Source organism: Chaetura pelagica, unplaced genomic scaffold (assembly GCF_000747805.2).
Source record: "Chaetura pelagica isolate M959 unplaced genomic scaffold, ChaPel_1.0 scaffold1037, whole genome shotgun sequence".
Taxonomy (NCBI): domain Eukaryota; kingdom Metazoa; phylum Chordata; class Aves; order Apodiformes; family Apodidae; genus Chaetura; species Chaetura pelagica.
The window spans coordinates 74581-84737 of record NW_009953928.1 but is presented as its reverse complement, the minus strand read 5'-3'; the positions used below and the strand labels follow the sequence as shown (position 1 = coordinate 84737).

The 10157-nt window shown below is 39.8% G+C and overlaps 1 protein-coding gene across 1 annotated transcript in view; it reads left to right on the top strand.

Annotated features, from left to right (window-relative positions):
- Positions 1 to 9940, top strand: part of RUVBL1 (RuvB-like AAA ATPase 1) — a gene marked incomplete at its 5' end in the record, with an annotated part of 16133 nt that extends 6193 nt beyond the window's left edge. The window contains 7 exons of the mRNA XM_010001601.1: positions 706 to 795; positions 1643 to 1792; positions 2876 to 2939; positions 4087 to 4285; positions 5708 to 5810; positions 8894 to 8985; positions 9349 to 9940. Coding sequence (XP_009999903.1) covers positions 706 to 795; positions 1643 to 1792; positions 2876 to 2939; positions 4087 to 4285; positions 5708 to 5810; positions 8894 to 8985; positions 9349 to 9508 — 858 coding nt within the window. The remainder of the gene's footprint in view (positions 1 to 705; positions 796 to 1642; positions 1793 to 2875; positions 2940 to 4086; positions 4286 to 5707; positions 5811 to 8893; positions 8986 to 9348) is intronic.
- Between the last annotated feature and the right edge of the window lie 217 nt (positions 9941 to 10157).

Genomic DNA, 10157 nt, shown 5'->3' with positions numbered 1-10157 from the left:
TATCCTTCTTTCTACCCAGGAAGGAATGCTCCAGTTCATATTTAATTTGAACTGGAAGTTGAGCTGGTGTGTTGCCAGCTCAGACCTTCCTTCCCTTTGTTTTCCTGTACAAGTGGCTGTCCATGTTGTTCAATTTCCCTGTCAGCTACAGTACTAGAGAACTGAAAGCTGTCTCTGTTGTTTAGTATCATCTTGCATTTGTTCACTCTGAAAACAAGAAGATTTAAAACAAAAGTGAAAAAACCTCTACTGAGAGAAACAAAAGCACCTCATGTATTCCACATTCAGTCTCCTTTGTGCAGCTCCACAGAGGATACAGATTCAGGAAATCAAGTAATATAATCCAGTGCTACAGCCACAGCTTTATAAAAGTGTTGTTAGCAAGAGAAGTGCGGCATCCCAGGTATAAATACATGGTCACATTACACAAAGGCATACTTGGTGAAAGTAACTGGTATCATTATGTTTCTGGCACTTCAGCAGATTTTTTGGTGAGAAACTAAGTTCTGTGCATCTTCTTTTCCCATGTATTCTTTATCACTACTCCAGGTGTTACAGCTTTATAAAATCCTAGCAGTCTTGCTGGGGGTAGTCATAGTTTTAATTTTATCTGGTGGGAATGGGCTTTAGACTAAATTTCTCTTTCTTGATTTCCACAACAATCTGGAACACTATTGACCACCTGTGATGTTCACTTGTCTTCAGCTGGACCCAAGCATATTTGAAAGCCTGCAGAAGGAGCGAGTGGAAACTGGTGATGTTATTTATATCGAAGCAAACAGTGGAGCTGTCAAGGTAAAAGAAGAGTTCTGCACTGCTCTGCAGGTGTATGTATTGCAGACCTTTCTCTGCCTTTGTCAGAAGGCTCTGATTTATTAACCTTAACTGACATGAAATGGTTACATGGGAGTTCTAAAAAGAGCCCAGTGTTTTCCTTATCGGGAGAGAAAATTTTCTCTTGCACTGAAAGAACGTGGTCATCTGGTTCACAATTAAGGTCATCTGGCAAGAAAGCTATCACTGATGCTGTCTGGATGAGTTTTCTTTTCTGTAAGATCAAGACATCTTTAAGGGATGAGGGGGGAAACCAAGCAACTTTAGTCATTTTCAGGCTGACATGTGCAGTGTATTTAATCTTTCTTTTATCGCTCTGGTATTTTCTCCACAAGATATATACGTGGAGAAGGGAATGCTGCATTAGTTAGCATTCTTTTCATATCTGATTTAGAAAGTAGTGTACAGCCATAGTTGCTGTTTAATGGATGAGCATAATATTTTGTATCATATAATAAATCACCCACCTACAAAGGAGTCTTGAACAGTTCTTCCAATCTCCTAGTTAATCTGCTGGATTTGTCCTTTAGCAAGAATTGCATACGGTTATAAGAGGAGGAGAAAGAAATTGAATATTCTTACCACTGAAAATATCAAGTGTTTTTCAGCAGAGTTTTTTGAGCTTTGATCAGTAGATAGGGTATGCCTGTTGCCACGCAGGGAGTCGGATGTCTGAATTGTCAACTGAGGCTCATGTAGGACTGGAATTGTGAACCAGACCCTTTATCTGTATCAAGTTTGTGTCACTCAAGGTTTTGGCATGGAAACTAATTCTATACCTGGGTTTCTCTTCCTTACTTTTTCTCAGAGGCAAGGCAGGTGTGATATCTATGCTACAGAATTTGACCTTGAAGCTGAAGAGTATGTTCCCTTGCCAAAGGGTGATGTGCATAAGAAAAAGGAAATTATTCAGGATGTCACCCTGCATGACTTGGATGTGGCCAATGCTCGACCTCAGGTATCTGACTCCACAGATGAAGTCTGTGCAGAAATATTGCTTGACATAGATGTGATGGTGACTAGAATCATCTAGGAGATGCAGCAAGTTGAGCTGTCCTAAATTACCCTCAAAGATTCCACTACAGGAGAAGCAGAAGGTGTTACATCGTGAAGGCCAGTCTGCCTCTCTTTGGAGGGAGGTCATGCTGCAGGTGGCTCTGCCCTGCAGGTTAAAGGGGGAGTTGCTACGTTAGGATTCACAGAGCTAGTCATGGAATATTTATCAGAATACATTTCCCAACACTACAGGTGATGTCCTACAGCCACAGTGGAGCTTCCACATGGATATTTGGGATCATCTGCCTTTACAGTTAGTGCATAATCTCAAGCTAGCTCTCCCTTCCTCACTGGGCCCCATCCCCCCAGAAAAAGAGCAGTGTGGGCTACACCTCTTGAGCAGCAAAAGAGACTATTACTTTCTCCCCAGAAGGAAAGTTGCCTGCAGATGTGAGGCAGCAGCAGCCAGATCTGCATCATTTTATTTGAATACAGATTATTTTATTCTGCTCTGTGTTAGGGTTATTTCTGCTGTGAAATGGAAACTGCAAGCAAAAGATCACTAAGTATTTTTTACTGTTACAGATACTGTTTGTGTCCCTGCTTCCTTCCAAAATGTTTCTTAACTTCTTCTTAAATTTCCTTGTGACTTCCAGTAGAGCTCTGAACATACTGCAGCAAAAATTTGAAAGCAGGAAAAATTACTCCTTGCTGTATCTTAACAGAAACCCAGCATCAGGGGTTCATCCCTGACAATTTTAGTCCTTATGAGCTTCTCTGTGACAATTTTTTTAAGAAGATGATTTCTCATTTTGTTTTTTTTAAGTTCTCCAAATGAACAAGGCTAAAGGAAGAAAGAGGAGGTAGCTAAATTATTTTTGGAATATTGCTGCAGTGAAGTGACCTAACCCTTGACACATGAGCAGTCATTGCTGATACTAAAGTTAGCTGCAAGAAACAGTTTCTTTAACCAATCCCTGATTTGTAAAAATCCCCTGGTGTTTGTTCACCACAAGACCTAATAGCTGTAACTTTCTTTTCCTAGGGTGGGCAAGACATCCTTTCTATGATGGGACAATTGATGAAGCCTAAGAAAACTGAGATTACTGGTATGAATCCTGCATGGTATTTTTAGACCAATATAACCTATATGTTTGCAAGTTAGAAAAGGATTAAAAATAGGCACCATCTCTAAATGAATGCCTGTGTAATATTATAAATATTCAGATTTCAAAAAGCAGTGATACAGCCACTAGAGTTGTGATGGCTGGAAACAGTACAAGTTACTGGTTCACACATATGTGGATAATAGAGAGACTGTCCTCTGTGCTTATATTCCTGGGGAGAATGAGATTGGAATGTTAGTGCCACCCTCCTTTCTCAAAACACTCCTGACCAAGAATGTGAGGTTCACACTCTGACAAAGAGCCAAACTGAACAATAATTTAAAAAAAATATATCTAAAAAACGTTGCTAGTATGCATGGAAGCAACCACACAATTTCTGTGAAGCAGAAAAATGGCTTCTAAAGGCTCTAGCCTTGGTTTGGTTTAGACACCTCTACAGCAGCTTGGTGCTCTAAGTGCATTGCTGCTTTTCCTGCCTACAGGTCATTGGAAGAAAAAAAAAAAAAGATCTAAAGAAAGATAGTCCTCCCTTTTGCTTGGAAAGAAATGGTGTTCAGTTAAGTGACTACCTAAATTTAGATCAGTCTGATTCCATACCTAACTTGAATGGTGGTCTTTTAAAGTATTTCCTCTGTTCCAGAGGGCACTTTGATTATTTTAATGTCAGATTTATTCATGTTATATCCTGCATAGCTTTGAGGTCCATATGTTCACAGAAATGTATATAGCCCTATATTTTTGTTGTTGTTGTTCTTTGCTGAAATACAATAACTACATTTTATTCTTTCAGTGATATTCTTTTCAGCCATGCTTGGAAACTTCAAGTTTTATGTTTTTAAACTGAGGTTTGACTGACTTTTGAAACCCCCACCCCAAACTGTCTAAACCCACAACAACTGTAGTGCCCTACACGCTGTGTGGGAGGACAGGCTGCCCCAGTGAAGTGCTGGAAGGTCAGTTCAGAAATATTTTGTAGTGGGTGCCACAGAATTTAGCATCACAGTTTTCCCTGTGGTGGTGGTGGTAAGATACCAAACCACAAAAAAACACTCAAGAATTTTACTTCCTTCCAGTCTTTTGCAAAGCTGTGTGGCTGACTGGCAGAACAACTGCTGCTTTTTGTTCACAGACAAACTTCGAGGAGAAATAAACAAGGTGGTAAATAAATACATTGATCAAGGCATTGCAGAGCTAGTCCCAGGTGTCCTCTTTGTTGATGAGGTTCACATGCTGGATATTGAATGTTTCACATACCTGCACCGGGCACTGGAATCTTCTATTTCTCCCATTGTCATCTTTGCTTCCAACCGAGGAAACTGTGTTATCAGGTATGATGTCTAAGCTTGAATTTTCCAATTTGCTTTAGTCCATAAACATTGGAATTGGCTGTAACAGTTTGAAGGCTTTTGTCCCTGCCTGGGTTGCAAGCTGCATCAGAGCTCAAGAACTGCTTGGGAGCTTCAGGATCAGACAATTTAATGCCAGGCTAACCGAGTTAAAGCACAATGGAATTCCTCCTTTTATTTGCACTGACCCATCACTCTTCCTCTAACAGCTTCTGAATTGTCTTACTTCCTGGGTGATCTGTAACAATTACCTTTCTCATTGGATGCACATCTGTTGCTTGCACATTAGGGATCTAAAAAGCACCAAGACTACAAACCTCTAATCTTGTAGCTTCCTGCTGCTTCTGGATTGTTTTTCTGTTTGCTCCCCTCATTGCTCCAGATTTAAGCTTCCTGTTCTTACTGTTAAAGCATGTCACAGTTCACACTCTCCCTACCCTTCATTATTTCCTGTTATGGTGATCTGGCTTTTTGTGATTTCTCAGTCTTGCCAACTAACTTGCTTTTCATCTCCACTCCAGTTCGTTCCTCCACTTCAGTATTTTGCACCCACACAAGACATTCTGCACATGTTCAGTAAAGTGCTCTCCTCTTTCAGATTCTTCCTGAAGTTTTACAGCTAATTTTTGGTCTAGGTCTAATTACAGCTAAACAAGCTGTCATTAGCAATGATGGCCACTCTTTAAATTTATTTAATTCAGCTGTATACCAGTTATTCCTTCCCCTTTTACTGGCTCATGTGGTATTAATCTTTCTCTGTTTGCATTGCTTAGAATTGAAGGTGATAAGTCCTTTCAAAACATTTAAAGGGGACATTTCAGTGCTCTCTGTCTTGTACACTGTCTTGTATAGAGTAGAACAAATTCAGATCTGGATTCACTGCACATCTTATTATGAAAAAACTTTGAGAAAGGAAGATTTCCATATAGTAGTTATATCTAACATGGAAGCATGGAATGGAAACCACTGCAGTATTCAGTGGAGGGACTGGGGGAAGGTTTGAACAGAGTAATGGCTTGCTCAGATATTCTCTAAGTGGCTGATAGTGTGTATGATTTCTGTGGAGATTGCTAAACAAGTTACTAAGAATTATTTGTTCCTTGCTGGAAGGTGACTTGGAACATTAAAGAAGACTGTATTGTAAGATACAGTGCAGGAAAGCATGAAGGAAAGCACCACTTCTTGACTATTTTTAGTAGCATGTTGAAGAGCTCTAGAAGTAACACGGGTTCCCTCAGGCTGCCCAGTACAAACTTCAGGCCAGAATGTTTCCTGTCTCTGGGGAGTGTGTCTGCATGGGAAGATACAAGGATTATAAACTAGACACTTATTATTGATTTTAGTCAAATCAATGAATGTATTGAACTTGGAATCTGATCTCTTTCTGTTTGGTGTCTCCTCCAGAGGCACAGAGGATGTAGTGTCTCCTCATGGAATACCACGGGACCTGCTGGATAGAGTAATGATTATCCGAACTATGCTGTACACACCCCAGGAGATGAAGCAGGTATGCACAACACTAGTCCACAGGGGTGACTGCTATGTTTCTGCATATTCTCTTACTACAGAGCTGTTTGACACTCTTTGGTCACCAGGGTTGCTGGCAGAAAGCTTCCTGCTTCTTAAATACATGCTGCTTTTGTAACCATTTACAATAAGCTGGGTAAAACTGTCCATGTCATTTCTCCGATTTCCACCCATTGATGAATTGAGTTGGTAACCTTACCTAGGGCTGAAAATGACAGCTCACTTGCATGAAATAGCATGAATGTTACCTAACCTCCTGTCTTGCAGAGATCTGCCTTCCATAGAGTTTGCAGTTGGAGCAAGTAGTACTTTTTCAGTTGGTATGAGATGAAGTGTCACATTTTGGGACCTGTGGTCCCAGATCTCAGGCTGTTTCTCCACACAAGAGATGAGAGGGATTGGGAAATTCCACTTTGGACACTGCATTTTTGCCCTGTGCTCTAGCTTTAACCTACTAGGGCTGTCTCCTGGAAGTGGGAGAATTTTCATGTTTCTAGTCAAGTTTGGAGGTGTAAGCACAGTAAGTATTGCAGAGATAGACTTTGAATGCCTGGAACTTTTCCTGTGGGGCCATCACAGTGTATTGTGTATCGATTATAATGCTTGGGTGCCATTATGATGCATCATGTCAAAGATCCCCCTCATTAGCGTCTCAATGCTGTGAAGTGACACAATGCAGAAGACATTAGGGTTTATCGTGTCAATTCTTTGTATTATTTAAGAGATAGTGTCAATGGAGGAGAGCATTGTCACAAGATAATAGTCTCCTGCTGCTGGATAAGTGCCAAGGTGAAGCTGAGGCATATATCGAATATAAAAGTAGAGGGAAAGCTTCATTTCACTTGGGCTGAGGAGCTTTTCACATTGACTGGTGTGAACCATTCTCAGGATGGTTTTCTTGTTCGTAAAAGAGCCCTTTAAAGCATAATGGTGTAGATCACAGGAGAAGCAGCCCAGTGATGTAATAATACAATTATGTTCTGTCTGTATGCAAAACAAATTTTAAAGTGTGACCGGTACTCTGTCTGGAGATGTTAAAAGCTGTGGTCTGAGCTTCCCTATCATGAGGGCAGCAGAAGTATGGACGTGGAGTTACTTTTTGTTAAGGTTGCTATCTCTAGTACCTGCCTAGAGTGCTGTATTATTGTGCAGATAATACACGGTTACAAAACTAGTTTCTAAGCTGTTGATCTTCAGAAGAGCTGGGTAAGTGCTGCAAATTCCACTCTTCCCAGGGGTGAGGGAAAACAAGTGTTTACAGCATCCTTTCCTAAAGCTAAAAATAGAGCCCAGACATGATGTTGCATAAGTTGTGTTCCCATAGCCAGATAATATGTTCCTCCCTTTAAATAAGGTTTTTGAATGACTTCTCTCAGGAGGAGGAGGAGCTATTACACTTAACTGTTTTCTAACTAAATACAGTTGGGAAGGCTGTTAAAAACAAGAGATCCATAAATGCATTCCTCTGTTTTTGCTCCCAGTTTTCTTTCATGCTAGGAAGAAGTTTTCACTGCTGATGTTTCTCTGTGAGACTCCTTGCCTTGGCTTTCACAATTGATTTGTTCATCAGCACAAGAATTGTTCATTTATCCACTGAAAGTTTGTTCATAACCAGCTCAAAATATTTCTCTATGATAAATTAGAAATCCCATTGTGTAGCACTGCCCTGAGAGCAGGATCCACAGCTTCCTTAGTGCAACCATAACAGGAATAAAACTCACTTTTGTGCAAACCCTAGTCAGGTGGTGTTGTATTCAAACTTTTTTGCATATGTGCCTGTTGTTAGATAGTAAAGGTAATAACTGGGTCTTTTTGTTCCTAAAGTATTTACCTGATAAACAATTCCTTTCCTACTTCATAGCAGCTTGCTCATGTCTGTCTTTGCTGGCTTCATGGCTTGGGCTCCCATCCTTCAGTAAGGTGCCACCAAGTTGCTAAATAAAAGTTACTTTAAAATGTTGCTAAAGATGTGTCATTCGAGATACCTTGTTTCTAGCAGGGGAAGAGTAAAGCAGCAGCATTGGAATGAAAGGAAAGTGATGTTTGGATGATGGGAAAGATAGAAAAAATCTTCAATCTGAAATTGCAGCAGCTTTGCCAATATTCAGTATTAATATTGTAGCACGACTGCCTGCCACTCCAAGCCCCTCCCTATCAGTCTGTTCTCTACCCTGACTCCCTGAGCACATTTTTATGGCTTTAATTTAAACGAGTGCTTCTTGATATCTTGTTTACAAAGCTGCCAAAGTGAAAAATACCTGTATTATATGAGACTTGCAGTTCCAGAGTTATCTCAGCACTACAACACAACATCATTATCCAGTCTGCCCCTTATCACTCAGCTGGTAATACAGACTACCCAGAGACTTGTGCCACTTTTGTTACAGCTTTATATGCTCCGGCTTATTGGTGATATCTTGCTTTGCAACTTTGTAAAGATCTTCCAACTGGTACAAGCCTGAAACTGTTCTTGAAAGATTAGATTCTTCTTAGTGATTTTTTTCTTCTTGCAGGAATAGGTGAATCGTAGAGAGTAACTTTTTGATTTATTTTACTATCATCTTGTCAATTGAATAAAAAGTGTTGTGAGCTGCTAAGGAAAGGGTGTAGCTTTCTGCAAGGCTTTTTGGAGGGTTCAACTGTATAGCAGCAATGATGTGCTGCAAAATTTATTGACTGGTGTAGCTGTCCACAACACTCCAGCTGTTCCTCATTTCCTGCATACGTTTCCATTTTCTTGTCTGAGTTCTCATATTCTACTCCTTATTAGTAGAATAACTAGTAGAATAACACTTGGCTAACCATGCAGAATTATCCTGAAGAGTTAGTAGTCCAGATGTGTTACTTTATCTCTCTTTTGTGGTAATCAGGTTTTCAACATTGTATTTACCTATTCTACAAATTCTAGTTCAGTGGTGAGTTACAGCAGGATAACTCTGCACACCATCTTGTTTCATAGCATGTCTCATCTTTAAGCTGACAGAGTTTCCAGATACTAAGCTAAGTGATATAAACATGCTAATTGTTTGGGCTGGTACCTCACTTACTCATTCATCCCAACAGATCATAAAAATTCGTGCTCAGACAGAAGGAATTAATATTAGTGAAGAAGCTCTAAACCATTTAGGGGACATTGGTACCAAGACAACTTTGCGGTAAGTTGAGCACAGTTGGCTTTTCTCTTAAGTGGGTCTAAAAACACTCACTCTTGGAAGTGAGACAACTCTCTCCCATACACCCGTATCACAGGATCACAGAATCCTAAGGGTTGGAAGGGACCTTGAAAGATCATCTAGTCCAACCCTCCTGCCAGAGCAGTCTTTTAAGGGCAGTACTAACATTAAAAGAGAGTTGTAATCCTCCTCTTTCCTCTTAAAGGAGGAATGTATGTGCTAGAGTGTCTTGTAGACTTTTTATACTGTTGATAGAGCTGAGTGTGTCCCAGCCGATTTCAGACCCATTCCATCCACTGGGATGTACTAAACTGTCATTATTCATCCCTCTCTGTTTGATTCCAGGTATGCTGTGCAGTTACTGACCCCAGCTAACCTGCTCGCCAAGGTTAATGGGAAAGACAGCATTGAGAAAGAGCATATTGAAGAGATAAGTGAACTCTTCTATGATGCCAAATCCTCAGCAAAAATCCTGGCTGATCAACAGGAGAAGTACATGAAATGAAGAGCTTGTCATGTTAGCTGCTTTGAAGTGGCTTTAACCCTTACCAAGGACTGGCTTAGCTATTGAATGAGAAATGTTAATGGTTTTTCTTTTGGGGACTGAAACATATTCACTGTTGGACTGCTTTGCTAGGCCAGAATTAACTATCAATTGTTCCTGTTTCATTATCAACAATAAGATGTTCCATGGTGTCTGTGTAACATCTTAGTCTCCCTTTTATGAGTATGTATGAAATGAATAGTTCTTGACCCAGTTTTGTCTTTAGATTTCATTACAAAAGAGCTCTAACTGAAGTTGATTCTAAAAACAGTCTATTTTCTTTATGAATGTTGTTTTAAAATAGGTTCCTTTTACAGATGAGAAGTTTTGGGTTTTTTTGAATCAAAGTTTGTCTGAAGTGCTTTATAATAAAATATTACAAGAATGCTGGAAGCTTTCCTGTGTTTTTCCTGGGCATTGGCCTTCCTAAAGAAACAAATCAAACTAAGTTGGGATTAACAAACCAAATATGAGTAAAACACAAAAGCAGATCTACAGCAAAGGAAAGAAGTAGTAATGGAACACTTTTTAAGTGTTTACTTTCTTGTAGATCTGGATTTTTATCACTTCTGAAGACTTTGAAGAATGCAGAAATATATCATCATCATCA